At 37.3% G+C, this 19,632-nt stretch overlaps 1 protein-coding gene across 2 annotated transcripts in view; it reads right to left on the bottom strand.

Annotated features, from left to right (window-relative positions):
- The window catches only part of NCAM2 (neural cell adhesion molecule 2), a 529,363-nt gene that overhangs the window by 250,759 nt on the left and 258,972 nt on the right, over positions 1 to 19,632 (bottom strand). For both annotated transcript variants that reach the window (XM_019528766.1, XM_019528767.1), the window contains exons 2-3: positions 5,640 to 5,714; positions 1,989 to 2,195 (exon numbers count right to left, since the gene is read on the bottom strand). In XM_019528766.1, coding sequence (XP_019384311.1) covers positions 1,989 to 2,195; positions 5,640 to 5,714 — 282 coding nt within the window. The remainder of the gene's footprint in view (positions 1 to 1,988; positions 2,196 to 5,639; positions 5,715 to 19,632) is intronic.

Raw genomic sequence — 19,632 nt, 5'->3', positions numbered from 1 at the left:
TTCTGACAAAGACTTCAAAGGATTTCTGTACTTCTAGGTAGTCTGCCCATGTTGTGATTGATAGCTTTAGGCATGCAAATGACTTCTACAGAATTTGAAAGTATTTTGAACTCTCATCTTTGCAACCATCGTGTTATTGTTTGTAAATGTCATCAGCTTGAACAGTTGTTTTGTCAGTCGTATTTATTTTTCAAATGGTCTGTCCTTTGGCATCTGCTGTACTTTTACAGCTGCAGCACTTCAGTATTTGACCTGACATTTACCTGTCATGTTTAGCTCATCAGTGACCTGGCCTGACTATTGGCCACAGCCTGTCATTAATTTTAATACAGAATTCACCATTGAAATAAATGAGGAGTTCTGCTTAAGTAATAATGGCACAAAATAGCTTCAATGCATGAATTTTTAATCTTAGGCTTTATCTGAGTGCTTCATTTAGGTTAGTACATATATCCAATTGATTTAAAGAATTCAGTTCAATACATTATACCTGCTAAAGCTATCTGAACTACACTTTGGCAAAGTTCCTCTGGCATGGCTTTTATATACTCACTTTATCACACTGCCTACTGAAATAATCTTCAATTAAATACTGGATATATTGTTTAGGTAAATAGAATGTGCTTAGATGGCACTTAATAGCTATCATAAAGGCTTTAAAGCTTTCTAACCAAGTTCCTACAAGTCCCAGGACCAAGTACAGGGAAAGATTGATATTACTATATGCTCTTTTTTAAACACTAGGGTCAGGTACAAACATTACACTTTTACTGGTGTAAGTGATTGGAAACCAATCTCTACCCATAACAGAAGTTCAGCACACACAGACTGGTTTTAAAATGGCAGAATGTGGTCTAAGATTTGCCTCTCTCAACAAAGGGCAAATGTGTGTTCTATTTGCTACTGATCAAAACTACGCTGCTTACAAAAAACCATGCAACTTAGATCAGTTCCACCTTGGGCTTTTTGAATGTCTGTACCTAGCCTAAATGCTGCATCCCTCCTCTCACAAATCAATGTGCAATTTGGAATTTGTAAAGGAGATTTATTTTGGCCTAATACTTATTATTTATTATTATTGACTAATTCTTATCAGTTCATCTTGGGCTCTCCCATGTTAGCTCCCTGAATGGTAACCTCACCCAAACTCTAAACCTGCTAACTTAAAAAAAAAAAAAGAAAAAAAAAGGAATTTTTCAACACCTCACTCCCTTTTAGTCCCTCCCCTTACTCCCCTTTTGTTGCAGCCTGTACCCTACTAGCAGGCTTACAAGTCTGCAGTTTACTTCATTGCAGATTCACTGCATTTTGCTTCCCTCAGGTAACTCGGGCTGGGGCCCCTGTTACAGGTACCTTCTCTTACAAGAAATATACATAGTGCATCCTCATGATAAGACACTGTTGTAGCATCTACACATGCACTTCAGTGTGCATTAGCCTACTTTAATGTGCATTAAAGCATCACTGAAAAAGTGCTATTTAGTTAATGTGCATTAAAATAGGTTAATATGCACTATGCCTAACTTAAAAACTGTGCTCTTCAGTTAATGCACATTGAGACAGGTTAATGGACATTTTCTTAGTACTTCACAATGGAGGACATGAAGTACATGAGCAGAGAGGCTGCTCCAAAGCACTGTAATTCCAGTGTTGGAGCAGACTTATCTGATGGAGTATGGCAATTACCGCATTGTAGCAGACTGTGTATCTTGTATATCAGTGTCCCTGCAATTCAAGAGAGCAGCAGGGATGCTTTATCTAAATCTCATTGAACAAGCACCCATTGCTATAGTATATTAGAGTTTTCTGGGGGGAATATGTCCCATTAAAATCTCCATAACAATATGTATGATTTGGACTGCATGAGCTACAATCAATTGTATCAAAGAACTATGTCTACAGAATGAAGGGCTAGTTTTCTACCTAATAAATGAAATTTAAAACAAATCCTCTCTTTTAGTTTGTTTTCACTCCTCAATTTCACTTACGATAAATTTCCAAAACAACAGTGGCTTCTTGAGACTGTCCTTTTGCATCTGTTGCTTGGCATCGATATATCCCAGCATCTTCTACGTTTGCATTGTAAATGGTTAGCCGTGATCTAACACCTTCTTTTTGAACAACTACTCGTTGACTAGAAACAATCTTCTCTCCTTGTGGATTATACCAATCTATACTGTCAGGCTCGCCAATAGCTAAAAGAAAAAGCAATATTAACAAAAAAAAAAAGTTCAACATGTTTTATTCAGTTGAGATGATCTTAACCATATCAAGCTTATATTGTGTATAAACTGAATACAAGTTTTATGTGGGACCAAATTAAAACCAAGAGATATAGGTTCAATGGGTTATTATTCTAAATTATTAGTAAGACCTAGAAACATAAATCTATCAATATCTTGAGATCTGTATTTGTACAGCAATAGTGTAGAATAAAATTTTGGGGAAGTTTATTTGAAGAAAATAACATCCAAGCCAAAAAGTTAGGCAAAACCTTAAATGGAACTTTTCTTTACATCTTTTTGTTGCTCCAGAGTATGTTCTAATTTTCTTTTAATTGGAGCCTTCTTGGTCCCTGTCTATCTAATACTCAGTGCTGATAATGATAATAATAAAAATAAACTAAATTTCAAAAACAATTAAACAGAGAAAAGCTTCTGGTGAACACTTTTCTCCGAAGACATGCTCTATTTTTAGACCTGACCCACTGGCAGAAGTTTTATCACCTGAAGCAAAAGCAAGGTGTGGGTTATATATTAATTTACCATAATTCAGTACTATATAGTATAGTATACAATATAGTATACCATACATGAAGGCCTCCTCTACACCTTACACTTATGGCATGACATCTTAAGTTGTGACCCAGCTACACATTCAAACAATTAATAATGAGGTAAAACAAGCAATAAGCTACAAAGATATTCCACAAAAATATGCAATAACTTTGTCGCTTGTTCTAATAACACCATTAATTGAACATGTGGCAATGTGCTCCCTTGTGGCTGGGAGTCCCATTAAGTGAAGGGCTCCCAGCCACAGGTGTGAAACACATGCTTCCAGTCCCATACCTGACAAGGCTTGAAGTAGTGGCAGCACTGTCAGCTGCGGGACTTGCAGCTAGCATGCTCCCCACCCTGCAAGCATCCTTGGCTGTGGGGCTCACAGTGGGGAGAATGCTGTCCCTGCTGCAAGCCTCATAAGGTATGGGGCTCACAGTGGCGGTAGCATTCCCCACGCTGCCCCTACTGCAAGCTTTGCTGAGCCCAATCAACTGCAGTGCTTGCAGCTGTGGGAGCTGGCACAAGGGCTGCCTGGGATCATGATAAGATGTGATGGGAATATATTCCATTGTACCTTTAGCACATGTAGAGAGGCCCATAGTAATATAACCAGAATAATAAATGCAACACTGAGACATTTTGTCAGCAGTACAAAAACTAGTTGTTTTTTTTAAAAGAAAATATCTTTGTAAGACATATTTTTGAGAGAAAGTTTTAAAATAGTAAAAATATTTTAAATGCAACCAGATAAAGGGTTTTATACGTAAGACTAACTAGATTAATTTACTATTTTGAACTGTTACATTTTGCTTCTATGTTGTCATTAAATAACTTCAGGAGCCTCTTTGACTTGCATTCAAAAACAGTCATTAAACTATATTACACTTTTCAAAACAAACTGATATCCAGCTAGCTGAATTCATGCACCTGCCTGCCTTTTTACTTTTTTAAAATTATCATCCATTCAAAAATTTCACTGATTGGTGCAAATCACTCCTGATATAGGTACATATGTGGTATTAGTAGGCCAAATTCTATACCATATCCCGACACCGCCATATTCTGTATCCCACACTAATCACTCATCCCCAATCTTGGACCACAGTTAGACTATTGAGAGATAAGGCTACAGCCTTGAAGAAAATACTACAAAGCAGACATTCAACAGCAAATCAACCCTGCTGAAGAAAAAGAGCCTGTGACCTGCCTTGCCATAGAGCATTATGAAAATGGGAATTGGTTTCTGCTCTTCACAGCTGAATGTCAACAAGGATGCAGGACCAACAACAGTGACATCTGTGATTTCCAAAAGGGATAAATTACTCTGTTTGGCTGGACAGGTGAATATGCCAGCAAACCAATTACCCTAACTAAAATGGGATTAGGGAGTAGGCAACGGCAGAAGGTTAGTCAGGCATTTATAAAACTAATATAAGGTCTTTTTCCAGTCTCTGCTCTGGTTTCAGTAGAATTAAAAGTACCTGGGAGTAAACAAAACTGATGACACTGCAGAATGTGGCCTAACATATTTTAAGTAATATTTTAAGTAATACTGTTTACCAATGAGCCATTCAAAAAAAGTAAGTCACTCTTACCTCATTCCTACAAAAGATACATAATTTCTATTGTTACCACAACAGAGCTAACAATTTTGTACCACCACTTTATTTACAAACTCTTGATAAAGCATAGGGATGATATATTGATGACTTTTTATGGGGAAATCAATAGATTCATATGAATATAATAATATGGTCACTCTAAATAAATTGTCATAATCTTTCTCTATTAGGTCCTGAAATATATGAGAGGCCTAACCTCTGAGAGAGACTGAACACCTCAGGTATTTATTCATTTTAAATGATAAAACTATTGAAAAGCACCGGGGTTAAAAACAGATTACTTTTATAAGAACCATAAGCAATACTGATTGTCATCTTATAAAAAACAAAGCAATGATCATATCGACACTAAAGACTGAGCCATACACAAAGTACTGTCTTAGGTCAGGTGAAGAAAAAGCATAATCCCAGGCCCACTGAAATCAATGGTAGTTTTAGCACTGATTTCACTGGTGGCAAAACTTCATCCATCAAAGCGTATGTCAGCAGCATCCTAAAGGACACCAACACCACAAATGAAATTTTAGCCGCACTAAAGTAAATGGCAAAACTACCATGGATATTATTAGGCCAGGAACTCACACTACATACACCTTGAATAAAATAAGTTATTAAAACAGACTCCAATGAAATACCATGCAAACACACTCTAGGTTTGTGGAAATTATTCAGCACTTTTGTGTTCAGACCTCGAATCACAGAGTATTTTTTCTGACAGTTTATTAAAATCTTCTCTTGATAAAAAGTCTATTTTATTAGAATAAATTAATTCCACTTTTTCAGGTTACATATGTTCTATTGGACACTAAAACAATCAGGTTGAACTGCAGTGCAGTGTGCTATATCTAATTTATTCATTAACTATTTAGAAAAAATATGCAATTATGATCATTACATTCATTCTAATATCAGTGTTTAGACAAGTAAAATAATTCTAAAAGGACAAAATAATATACATAAACAATTTATACTAATAGAAATCAATTTCAGAAGTAAGTGATTTAATCTGCTTGGCATCTAATATCACCAGTCTCCAGAATATAATACATGATGGGAAACCAAGCAAGACTTAGTATTTACCCCAACAATCAAGCAGTTAAAATTCAATGCAAAATATAAAAATGCATGGTTTTAATATACATATTCTATGGCTATGAACTGAATTCAAATTATCCAGGTTGATAGGGAAAATTCAGCAAAAACTGCAGTCCTGAATATATAATGAAATGCATACCTGTACATGTGAAGAATTTGGATTCACCGACACTAAGCTCTACCTTGCTAAGTGAAATCGCCACTTGAAGAAGAGCTGAAAAATAAAATTTAAGTACACCATGAATATATTTTGTACAAATTCGTTACAATATGCCTGACTGCTGCACAACATAACATACAAAAATGATGAATACGGAGAGATAAACTTAGTATTTCCCAAAGCAGTGTGTGTACAGTGATTGGAAAAAATACAAATCATCATCTAAGAATAAGTCAGAGATCATGTTTTAAACATGAAATATGACATTTCAGAAGATGTCCTGACTGGCAGTTGCTTGTAGGTTATCATCCCTAATACCAACAGATTGCGGCCAAAAAAAAAAGAACATCTATCCAATATAATTTCCATTATTTATAAAGAGCCTAATAAAAACTGATCCCAGCCAACACAAGAAGTAAAGGCAAGCTAAGAAATCGTGTTTCCAGAGATATATTAGAACACAAACAATTCTGCCCTAATATAAGAAACTGCAACTACTATAAGTTACTTTGGCTCACAGGATTTGGCCCATACAGCCTCATGTTCTTTGCTGTCTCCAGTGGAACTTGGGAAGTGCCATGTCCATCTAATGGAACAGGACCAACATTTTAGTAAAGGAAATTATTTGCAAAATTCTAATATGTTCTTATGAACAACAAAGAATTACAAGCTGACTGAGGTTTTAAAGATACTTGATAAAATCCTTTCAAGATTTAAAAGCACTGTCCATTTTGGACAAGTTCAGTTATACTTTTTTGTACCAGTTTCTTAAAAACCAGAGTCAGCAGCACTGTGCAGAGGCTGTCACATAGACTTGAGACTTTAAGCCCACTATAACCATGGACTTTCTCTGATGATCTTTTGGAGACGGGTAGCAGTACTATCACCCTGAATCTTCCATGAGGCCCTCCCACCACAACTACAAGTAAAGTGGTACATTTTATAACTCAGAAAAATCTCTTTGTACGGTACTAATTGTACTGTTATATCTAATGAAGAAATAACAAAAAGATAAACACAATATGGCATTTTAAATGGTAGTTCATACACAATTAAATAAACCCATATGATGATTACCACAATCTACTGAAAACCATCCAAATCAACATGCAGCACATCAGCTATTAGCTGTTTATGCCTCTATACAACAGCTTATGAATGAAAGACACCAATACCCTAATATACCATGCCATTTATGAGAAAGTGAATGTCCTTTATTTCCATAGAGCTGCTACAGTGATTTGAAGCTGAGCTGCCCAAATTCTAAGCAGCTGGAGGCCATGCACCACATGAGCTGCATCAGTAGGGGCTGCATGCCATGCCAACTGCACCACTGTGGACTGTGGGACTCCAAGGCTGCATGCTGTACCCTCTGCCCCCAAGCTGTCTGGCCATGGGCTCCATTGCAGCACTGTGCTGTATAGCTTCCTCTGTAGCCTGCACCCTAGCATAGAGGCTAGAAATAGAATTTGGGGTAGGAAGGGGGATCCCACGGCCTCCCACCTGCTGCTGCTACATCTGGAACAATACGGGAGTGGCAGCCAAGTGGGAGCTTCATGCGGTCTGAAGTTGAACAGCCCTGGCTTTAAGCATGCAGAACCCTAAATTGTTTCCAAGTCCCACCTTAAAATGTTACAATCATGTGCTGATGGCTAAAATTAATGATTATGATAATGTTAATAGTGAGTAATTGTTTCAAACAAGAATGATACACTGGGTACAGGAGATGTAACATTCTCCGTGACAGGTTTTAAACTCTGTACATTTCTGCCTCACAAAACATCTCTATAATGCTGGCAGACACAAATTAATAAAAATGATTTTACCACAAAAGAAAATAAACCCCCAATGAGGAAAAGAAAGAACACAACCTATTTCAGGCTTATACTAATATAGCCACTGTGTTTGAAATTCCCACTTTACATTGCTTAATGCTCCATAAAAACTCAGATGGAAGGTAAGTCTACAATGTTGTCAATTAAATGTCTACAGTGTACCTACCTAAGATAGATTTAAAACTAGTGGTTTGGGTATGAGTAGCAATTTAACCAAGGTAATATGGAGCTCATTCTGTAGTGAAGTCCTAGTGCTTGCTACAAAGTCAAAGAAAAATGCTCACTGTTGGCCTTGATCATTATAGGACCAAAAACTAGATACAGCTATGACAAAAGAAAATTAGTTTGAGGATACGTACAGATCTCCTCAGTATACTATGGAACTACTAAATCATCCAGGAACCCGTATTTTTCTCAAAGCATTCCTGGTTATAAACATTACAGAATCTGCTCATAAAAAATGTAAGCAGGAAAAATAACAACACATACATTCATAGCAAAAGTATATATAAAAGCACAACCCAGAATGATATTACCATAAAATAAGCTAAATATGAAATGTGGTGATTGGGGAATCTCAGAAGGCGAGTGTCTAGATGCTTATCACAAGTGATAGAGGAACATTTACAGCCTTATGCCTGCTAAATATTTAATTGTTGTTATATTTTTCTAGTTGTGTAAATTTGTTTTAGGATTTAAATATATTAAAATTAAATATATTAACGTCTTTACAGCATAGCCCCAAGGTTTAATTTCCAAGTACACTCATAAAAATTAATAAATGGATGCTAACTATGCAAATTCACTATATGAAATAATGTTCCAGATAGGATACAAAAATCATGTACGAGTGCGGGTCAAAAGCAAATGATAGAGAAGTCTTCCCGTCCAAGACTGAAATATATATTTTTAGAGTACAATATAACTTTAGCAGAAACATGGTGCTGCATTTATAATTCTAAGGATAACAGAAAAATAAACTGAAGAGACAGAAGAGATACACTGCTGAAATCAAAATTAAATCACATTTTCTACATATGGTACTTTAATATTTACAAAATAAGAAAATATCAGACCATCTGCCCCATTCTTCTAGTCTAGCCAACACTGCCCTTTACTGGTATTGCTTTATGTAAATAGGAATAGAAAAATATTATTTTATGTAAATTAGGATGGGAAAATATTGCCTAAGTGATTAGTCTAGCAATCTGTGCTTATGAGGTAGTCAGGCAAAGAGTCCATTACTAAGCTAGGAGAAGCTCACTCATCATTTATTTGGAGTGTGACATTTAATTAAAGGTAAAATATTGTGAAGAGATTGCATAGCCCAGAAAGTTTTCCATCTCATCCAAGTTTATTTCAGTGGGAGCCACTTATACATGTAAGTTATTAGGTGCCTTGATGAAGCCAGTATACAAGAACGTGTATGATCTTAAGTTACTGCTGTATACCAAGAGCTAATAAATTAAATTACAGGCAGGTTTTTTAAAACTGGTTTCAAGGTCTCTGAACACACAAGGGAATTCTTAGCTTATCAGGTCAATGAAGCTGTTCTACAGACTCAAGTCAGCAGTCTAAGTTTGTAACTGAGTTACAGAAAGATGAGAATTAAAAAAAAAAAAAATGCTTCCTACAGGTTCTGACAAAATATTGCTTCCTCCCACATTTCTAAGAATATTTCAGGGCTAGCCAACGAACATTTAAAGCATATTCATGGCATACTACCTTCAGGTGAAACTCGCTGTATGTGTGGGAGACGAAGCTGCTACTGTAGCATCAACTACTCTTCAGGCAGGGGGATGAAGTCAAAATACCCAATAAGGGCTAGACAGCATTTTTCAGTGATGAAATGAATAAGTATTTGAGAATATGCTTTGTGATATAGTCTTCTTCCATGAAGAGTGAAAGCTTCAAATAAAGACTTTTTTTGCAAATATCTATTTGGGCTAATTAAAAATATCACCTCCAACACAAGTTCTAATTCATCATCTGTAACACAGTATCAGGACCTTGGTGTTAGACTACCCTCTTATGAAGTATGGAAACCATTGTGGAAGAGGGCAAGTTACAAATGTTACATGAGATCTATGTATTCTGTTAAACATGTGGCTAGATTAAGGCCCTTCAATACTACCTAATTACTTTTCAGCAGACCTGGTCTTTGTTCCATTCCCAACAGACAAGTGTGTTTATTACAAAACCACAGCCACAACTGGGCACCTTATTCACAGAAGCTTACGGCTGGAAGGGACCTTGTGAGATCAACAGGTCCAGCCCCTTGCTCTGGGCAGGAAAGACAGCTACAGTCAAATAACCTCAGCAAGGTGTGTGTCCAGTCTCCTTTTGAAGATCTCCAGGGTTGTACTTTTTGACCCTTTATAGGGAAAAAAAAATAAAAGAGTGGACTGTGCTCTCATAACTTATCCTGTACTACATCATTTTGAAAGCAGAACTTCAGCTCTTCTGGCAAACATTTGAGTGAATTTACACTAAAAGCTCCATTGCAGCAGAACTCCTCTGGCACTTGAAGAAGGAAAGCTGCTGCGGCTATCCAGCCGAGGGCATGTGTAGGCACTTCAGCCAGCTTCTGTGATCCACCCAGACACTGGTAGTTTCTCAAGAGTATTCTTTGTGCTAGCAAGGATGTAAACATGTAAACACGCTCTCAAAGGCCCTACATATTGCACTTAAGACATGATTAACCAGGTAATCATTCCTTAAGTTGTGACCCAGCTACGCATTCAAACAATTCATGGCATGATAAAACAAGCTACAAAGTTACTCCATAAAAAAAGTGTAATAGATAGACATGCACTTCTTTGTTGTAGCTTGTGCTAATCATGTCATTAATTGAACGTGGGGCCAACTACCTCCTGTGGCTGGGAACCCCAATAACTGCGGGGCTCCCAACAACAAGGGTGTACCACCCACTGCCAGCTCCTTAGCTGATAAGGCCTGTAGGGGTAGCAGCACTGTCAGCTTCAGGGTTTGCAGCAGAGAATACCGCCCCTGACGAGAGCCTCCTTGGCTACAGGGCTCACAGCGGGGGCAGCATCCTCAGCTGCAGGGCTTGCAGGGGAAAGAATGCTGCTGCCACTGTGAGCCTCATGGGCAGTGCATTCCTCTGCACTGCCCCCACTGAGAACCCCACAGCCCACATTGCTGTGGGGCTTGCAGCGGTGGTATCAGAAACAACATTGTTGCTGTTGCAAGTCCCACACCTCAGGAGGCCCACAGTGGTTGCAGCATTCCCTCGCGCAGTCCCCACTGTGAGCCCCCCAGCAACATCAGCTGCAGGGCTTGCAATGGGGGAGGCATGCCTCCATATTTACAGTGGAGGCAGCATTCCTGCAGTGGAGAAATGGTGCTCCCCCACTGCAAGCCCTTCTGAGCCCTATCATGGGAGTTAGTGCAGGGGACGCCTGAGATCATGATCCTAGGCTCCTCCTGCACCAGTGATAAGATACCACGGGACCTAATGGGCAATTCCACAGTCAGACCTCCTGCCATGCATGCATGGCATGACAGGAGGCACAATTGTGTGAAGCACACATTGGAGCCAATTAGGCCTCTACCTGGCAGTGTAAAGGGGCCCATAGTTTGCAAGCAGCAGTTCTCTGTCTACCTGCAGAAATTCTGCTAGTAGAAAAGGATAGGTATAGGCATAGCTTAGTTTCTTTGGTGCCAGCGTGAACCAGTATATGAGGGAACCATGCTTTCCTGCTCTTGTCCTTCCTTTAATAATCATGTAGATTAAGAGCAGACAGTTGTTTTCAGAGCTGTCAACCAAGCACCCATTAATTCTCAAATTTAAGTAAATGAAATGCAAGTCATAAGTCTTCTTCCATAAATACACAGGGTCAGGCCAAGACTTAAGGACACCCTGAATATTTCAGTAGGCAAATCAGGCTTTGTTTTCAGTTGCAAGAGAGCAGGCCACAATATTCAGTATCCTGAAAAAATGATTCCTTTTCTGCCCGTTATAACAGTTTTATGTCTTCTCATCTTGAAACACACAAAAGCATTCAAATAATGGATCCAAAGTAAGAATAATTCAAGAAACTATCACATATGAAGACCAACAAATGTAACACGGGACTACTGAGCCAGACAAAGACATGGCTTCAAGAGTTCACCCATCAGGACATAACTTTAAGTCACACATTGCCCATAGTGGAAGTAGAATGAGAGGAGAGAGGTATGGGTAGATTTACATCTGTACCTCTAAAGCCCAAATTACAGGCCAAACATTTACAAATTCTCTCTGAAGGAAAAAGAAATTGTCTATCAAGCTGTGAGGGCTCACTGAGTTGAGGTGAAATCAGAAGAAAACCATTGGCTTGGAGTAACCATTATATCTACTTTCAAAGATCACAGAATATTTGAAAAAACAAGAAAGTATTCTGATAAAAATTATTTCAGTGAGTTATGAAAAAAATTACATCAGCTGTGTCAAATTCATTTGGTGTCTTAGAATTTACAAAACACAGTATCACACAGACCATTTTGTTTGTTTGTTATTAAATGTCCTTAAGATTTTATGATTTAAGCATTGTTAATTTTACATAAAATTTACATATTAGAATGTTCTAAACATTCTATAGTATATGTTTGAATAACTAGTTACTTTAGCCATCTTTAATTATTATTATAGCCATGGCCACTTTTGCACAATGAACCTTGACTCTGTTCACTGTTTTTCACAAAAGATCAAGCCAGTAATAAAAAACAAATATGATAAAGTTTATTCAGCATCCCACTTGTATACACATGCAAAATAAGGGTAAATAAGCAAAGAAGAAATAGCTGGGGAATAGCTAGGAGCCTTCAAAATGAGAACAAGGAGTTTGACATGGAACCAAAGAAAGAACTTATGAAAAGATAAGACAACATGACTGGACCACAGATGAAGAAGAATGAACTTCACCGTGGTACTTAGGAAAGATGAAAGAGGATTGAGGTAGTTGCCACAAAGGTCATGTGCCCCTTAAATCAGAATTTCCCGACAGTGATATAGTATTCTCTAACCTTGCCTCCAACAGCAATCAATAATAGTAGTAAATCACTACCATGGTTTAGATTTCATCTGTACATATTCTATACAAGGTCATAATTATCTAAAAGCAAAGAAACCTGGTTCCCTACCACCTAGCAGGGAAATACTATAATAGTTATCTACTGTGTAAGCTACTCTAGCATAACTGAATGCATGCCCATTCCTGATTCTAGTGAATAGGTATGCAAAACTGTTGTAAACTGAGTTGGTGTATGTCTGCCCATGTTCATAGATGTATATATTCATAGATATAGGGTTGGAAGGGACCTAAGTAGATCATCAAGTCTGACTCCCTGCCCTGGGCAGGAGAGAATACTGGGTTCATATAATCCCAGCTAAGTAATCGTCAAGCCTCCTCTTAAAGACCCCCCAAGGTAGGAGCCAGGACCACTTCTTCCTGATGTCCAGCCTGAATCTACTCTTAAACAACTTACGGCTGTTATTCCTTGCTCTTTCAGTTTTTCAGTACTTTCTGATTTTAGTAACATTTTGAACATAAAAACAACAAAACAAAACAAGCTGTCTGGTTTTTTTTTTGTTTTTAATTATATTTTATACTATTTTGTGTTTTTACTTAACATAGGAATTAGAGAAAAAAATTTACATCAGTGATTCTCAACTAGGGTGTTGCCAAAAGACCCTGTCAGAGGGGCATGGCATAAGCTGTGTCATGGCTAGGTAAAAGTGCCCTGTGTGCTTGGTGCACAGTCAGAGTGTGAAGGAGTGTGGCAAACATGCACTCTCCAACCTCATTAGGGTTTTGTGATAACCACCAAGCAGGCAGGAGAGCTGGCTTGTGCTTTAGCCTTTCCCAGTCTAGTGCCCCCACACTCCTGGAAAGAAAAAAAATTGAGCAGAACAGTTCCACCTGCCCCATGGGCCTCTGTTGCTGGGGGATACTGAACAGGGTCAGACCCGGAAGGACTATAGCAAAAAAGGGCACTCACGATTGGTTTAGGGTTATCAGAGAATACAAATGAGGCTGGAAAATAAGTGCTTCCTGATTGGCTGTACAGCAGGTGCAAAGTAGTGGGGAAAAGGAGGGTGGCTTTGACCTGGCACACCTGATAGAGAAGCACTGCAGTGAGTTTAGGCAACATCACAGTGGTTCTCAACCTGGGATGCCACCAAATTGAAAAAAGTTGGAGGGGTGCCCTGAATCCAAAAAGGTTGAAAGCCAATATTTTACATGGTAAAATATTAAGTGATATTATCTGATGATTCAAGAATAAATATTCTTAGTGGTGTGGTTCTTATTTTTTTATATACACAAGTTAGCTGATTTCTGAGTATAATTCAGAAATGATGGTGCTACAAAGATGTCATACAGGTTTTCTCTAAGGCATTAGGTTGGAAACTGAGAAAAAAAATACGAACTGAGCAGTTTCTGGATAAGATCAAAATCACAAAAAACAGATGCATCTACCTGGAAAAAATGTTTTTTAAAGCCACAGTCCCAAACTGAGCTGCATTAAAGACCTTATGGATTTATGCCACTAAGTGAGCCTTTGGGGAAAAGGAGGAAGTTCTTTTTGCTGAGATAAAGTTATACAAAGTGTCAGGCTTTTCTTTTTCCAATAAACTCTGCAAGGCTCTAATACTCTCCAAGAATGTGACACTGCCAGCTTTTAGACAAAAGAAAAAGTTACCCAAGGATACTATCACCTTCACCACTTTAGCACACCAATCAAAAATAAACCGTCAAATAGTCCGAAACAAAGATATTTTGCTGCACACCTCTTTTGTATCTACAATAAGTATAATTTCAAGGCAAGAAGTTCTCATCCTACATATGTTTAACATAATAGAAAAAATAATACTGTATAAAAAGCCACGTTAATAAAGGAATTAAAAAAACAACAACCCAAGGAAAAGTAGATATTAATCCAAAAGTATTTAAAGGTAAAACATGTACATTATTGAGAGAAAGGTTCATTAACTGTTTGAGCAAACCTTACTCACGATGAGTAGATAGAGACAACCATTCGCAGAGCAACTAATTGTGCTGTTCAGTAAAGTGTTGCTCCCCATGAACAATGATGGCAAAATCAATTACAATAAAAATGCAGATTATTATCTTATTTAAAAGATACTGAAAAGTTTTTCTTCTGTCATCTGATTTCACTTATATAAATTACTTTAAAAAATAGGTTGAAGAAAAGCAACCTAATGTTTATGACCGTATTTTTAAGGTATTTGGCTAAGCACCGCAAAAATTACTAAAAATAAAATACTGGCTCCCCATAGGAACCAACAGTCCTCATGTCCACTGTAGCCTGGCCATGCAGCATACCAGTGACACAAGGTAGGCTGCTCGTATGAAGGGAAGCAGCCTAGATGGTTGCCAACCACACCCTTCACAGCTGATTGGCTGGGCCTGCCTGTTGTGCAGCTCCCACCCCTCTCCAACAATCAGCGGCAAGGCGAGGCCACATGATGGACAGCATTCTCAGCCAATCAGTGCTGAGTACCAGGGCACAAGGACCCCTCAGCTAGTCAGAGGCCTAGGGTGGGGGGACACTGAAATAAGACTACGAAAATGCAGCCAGACCTGCGATCTTCCAGAGAAATCAGCTGCCTGACTTCTCAATTTGTGTAGGTCCCCAGTAACGAGTTTTCTTTCTTTTATTTCTTTCATGTACACATTATTCTACAATTATTATTTTCTTTTGTAAGTTTAATAAACTACTTTGCAAAATATAATATTCCAGAAGGTGATACAATGTCATATTGTCATGTACTTTTACCTAATGAATGATGCAGTCCCAACAGGTCTAATGATATTTGTCTCATCCATCCAACTAGTTAAGTAGTTTGATCATCTGCCTACATTTGGTTTATTCAAATAGTTACAAGTCTCACAAGCTGTACCTGCCAGTCTCAATAAACAAAAGTTTAAACTCTGTGGAGATTGGTTAATTATCAGCTTCATATTGGCTGGGTTACTAGATCATTAGCAGTTGCTTCTCCAGGGTATTAAAGTACTATAAGAGGTTTGTTATATTTTTAATTGCTTTACATCAAGTTTCAGGATTAATTAAAAGGACTTCTGAAAAAACTTTCCATTCCATCATCAAGTGAATTTGGTTTGAATTTATCAACAGAAAATGGAGTCTTGCTATGAATACCATAAGACTCATTATCAATTGATAACTAGACTCTTTATTGAGTATACCTAGTGTTGCGTGGAATAAAGTGCATCTTATTTGAATACAGACTTGTGTCATAGTATCTACATTTTGTACATGCTTTAAATAAGCTTAGCTTTCTCTGATGAGACAGATGAAGAAGTCACACAAAGTTCATTCTGCCCAGTGGGACATAACAGATATCTCAGGTGTGAAAAGGGTGATGCAATGGATACAGTCTGTGCAATAACAGCTATGAATTCTGAAACACAAACTTATCAGTAACTATGGCACTATTTTATGGAATATTGTTACTTTTAACCTTGGTGACATAAGTAAAAATAGAAATAAGTTAGTCACTACTGTACTAGAAGTTAGATACTAAGTAGTTTTAATGTAGCACCTTATGTAAACAAAATCTCATTACAATTTTCTATTATGCATGCTATATTACAATGAAAAAAAACAAAATTAAGCTACAGTTTAACATAGAGATTCCAGTTTTTTTTCAAACTTTCGTTTTGCTATATATGTTCAAATCTAACCAGTCATTACTTTTTTTAAGTGATGCCTAAATGTAGCCTTCATTTAGCTCTACGAGTTACTCAAGTTTCGGACGTGCTAACTGCCCATATGAACTGATTAAAAGGCTGTTGCTAGAAGTTCAGCACTTCAGATAATTGAGACAATGGCATGCGCATAGATGTCAAAAATTAACTTAGTCACCCAATTTTAAAAATCCTCAACAAATGTTTCATTTTAAGCTTATTGAATGATTTATTGTGCCTCAAATCTCAGCCTAAAATAATCCTGTTAAACAAGAGTTGGGAAAAAAGAATTTAAAGAATCTGGAATATAAAAAAAGATTTTTTTTTCCCAAAATGTACATGTTGGAATTAGTGAAGCTGTTTTAAGCCCAAGCAGGGCCTTCTGAAGACAGGTCTGCCAAACCAGAACATCAGAACAGCATTTCAGGAACAGGACCTCATTTGCCATCAAAATGTACTGTAAGTAGGAAATAAAAGCCTGCTAAAGCTATTTCTGTTTATTCTAAGATTGATTATAACTAATCTGTTGGCCTGCAAAAAAGGATATTAAGCAAATAGAAAGAGGCACTGTAGCCTGTAAAATAGCTCTTAATATTCACTTATGAAATTACATTACCCAGGGAAACAAAGTAGAAATATCTCCAAGATGCTACAATGCACAGCACCTTGACCACATGACCAGGTCATATATCAGTTTACATTATTATTATTTTCATCTGCCGAAGGCAGACTCAGACTGTTCAAGTAATTTCAAGGGTTCAGTGACTATATAAAAATCTATCCAATAACATTATAAAAATAATTCAGCAATCAAAATTAGAACCAAAGCTAAATTAGATTTTAAAATACAATTAACTTAAAAAAGTAGACACGTATCTAAAATAAATACCTAAAATAGCTAGAAGTCCACTTCAAGGGGAAAAAAGTTGGAAATGGGTTATCTATAGCATACCACACTGTAAGGAGATTTTATAGCCCGAGAACCTCCTTTAAACTAACTTTCTTTCTAAATGAACTTTGAAGCTTTTATTTCCATGTAAAAAACAGGAAAGGTATATTACGGATTTTTTTTTAATATAGAGCAAATTTCATGAGACAAACTGTTTCTATTTATTTCAGGTAAAGTGATAAATTATATCGTATTTTCTCCCCCCAATTAAATAAAGTAAGTTTAAAAGTGACAGATCACAGTGTATCAGATGCTGATGCCAATTCAATCCTAGTTAAAAAGCAAAATTTCACCTAAGTCAATGAAAATAAGCCTCCTTAAAACGGTAGAAGTTGGCCCAGTTTCTAAGATAATCAATTTAAATTATATATTTTTAATGAACTATAAAATGTTTACAACAGATCTTGTTGTAAAGTATGAAAGAATCCAAATGAAGAGAATTAGAAAGAAGATAAAACAGAAAAGAAAACAGCCTCTGGCTCCCCTATTATGCTTGTCAATACGAGAATATGATTAGGTGCCCTTTCCAAATCAATACACTTCCAGTAACAACTTGCTTTATAAATCAAATTCAGTGGTCTGCAATATGAACTTTAAACCTAAGACACTTCCACATTGTATAACTTCTTAAAAACTCATATAATAAAACAAAAAACAAATTTCTCAAGGTTTGTCCACTGAATACCAAGGAGAAGGTTAAAAATGTGCTAGAACTATGAGGTGATATTTTGGAATCATTTAAAGTGTTTTAGATGCACCAAATAAAATACGATGTCAGTCATTTTGTAGCTTTCTGTGACTAGACTATAACATGTTGCATCACCTTTTACAAAAGCTTACTTCTAAAATTGCAACATTTTAACAGCCGTTTTTACTCAGACACCTATGTGATAAACACTTTGTCTCCTGCTCTCTTTTCTTTTTCTCCTCGAAAGTAATGTATGGCTAACCCCAAAATGGGAAGAAGTGTTAGGGTAGCTTGTCATATTTTATGCTTTAAAGTTGCATCTGTTTACAGAGTGGTGAATTACTGTACTGTTTAAAGTTGTTTTTTTTTTATTTTCAACCTTATTTAATCATTGTTTAAGTTCTCTATGCCTCATTATTATCTGAACTCTACATTTTGCTTGTGTCTGCAATATTAGGAGGGTTTAAAAACTCCCCCCCCCCCCCAAAAAAAAAAAAAATAATGACAGGCCTGATCTAAGTTAGCTCAGCTGAGGAGGTGAACTGACTTGGGTTGGATATGGGTTAATCGGATTTTATTAAACATCTGTACATATTTGGAGTGCAACCCCAAGGCTGGAAAAAGCCCATTTGCTTCCCCCAGCTCCAGCTCCAAGGCTGTGCTATTTCTACCTCTTTGAGTCTACCCAGGTATTTTAGCACCTTCCCCTCCCCCCACTGGCTACAATACCATTTGTAGAAGTCCTGCCCTTGGATTTGGATTTGGCACTTCTGTCTTAAATGAAACTGTGATCCTTCTTCAATTGTTGAGCTGGAATCAGGCTTAGAACAGAATGGCCAAGAGAGAAGGTTGGATCATTTATCTAGAATTGAATGATGACCCAAAAGTGAACTTGGAGAGGCGACAAGATGAGACAAGCTGTTACTCCCTGTGAGTTCCCACCACCCTCTTTTAAAGAATTCAGCACAAATGTAATAGGTTCAATAGGTTCAAAAGAGGATCCAAGTATTCTGTATCACACACACATTAGTAGTACTAGTAGTAGTGGTAGTAAGCATCTGTTTGTCTTGCAAGACAACAGAACTGCAGTAAGTGATGCATCAGCTCACTGAGTAGCTGCAAATGTGGCTGTAGTGCCCAATTATTGAGCAAGAGTCCCTTCCACACTAAACACAGTTGAAGTTCATATCAAACCATCTTAAATTCTTCCTGAGATTTTTTCTTTCCTTTGCATGTTGGACTCTTCTTTCTCCAAAAGCCTTCATTCCATGTTTAATAGACTGTTTCCAACTCCTTCAATTCTCAGTGTTCATTGCTTTCATAACTCTCTTGCATGCATCTTTGGACCAGAGATGAGGATGACCCTGTGGTCTTCCTCCTTTAAAGAGCTCTCCATAGAAAAGATCTTTAGGTATGTGGCCATTATCCATCCATTTTAGCCCTTAAGCTCTTTGATCTTCCTGGGCAATTGCACAGGCAAAAACAGGTTTCCATATCTAATGTTTATCTTGATTTAGAAAATGAATTTCTTTTCAAAGGATTGCTTTGAAGGTTATCCTGATTGAGAACAAACATCAATGCAGTTTGATGTGCATTCATCCATACTGTTACAATTTTGTTTCGTTTCCTTGTTTTTATGATATCTTTATCTGGTCAAGCTATAACTAGTTTGTTTGTTCGTGCATCCATAGATGCTTCTCGAGCAAATCCCGGGACGTCATTCTCCCCTTGTACTCGGCCTTGGTGAGGCCGCAGCTGGAGTACTGCG

This window comes from Crocodylus porosus, unplaced genomic scaffold, assembly GCF_001723895.1.
Source record: "Crocodylus porosus isolate Cpor-Errol unplaced genomic scaffold, CroPor_comp1, whole genome shotgun sequence".
Taxonomy (NCBI): Eukaryota; Metazoa; Chordata; order Crocodylia; family Crocodylidae; genus Crocodylus; species Crocodylus porosus.
The sequence above is the reverse complement of the archived record's forward strand: the minus strand, read 5'-3'. Positions and strand labels throughout refer to the sequence as shown.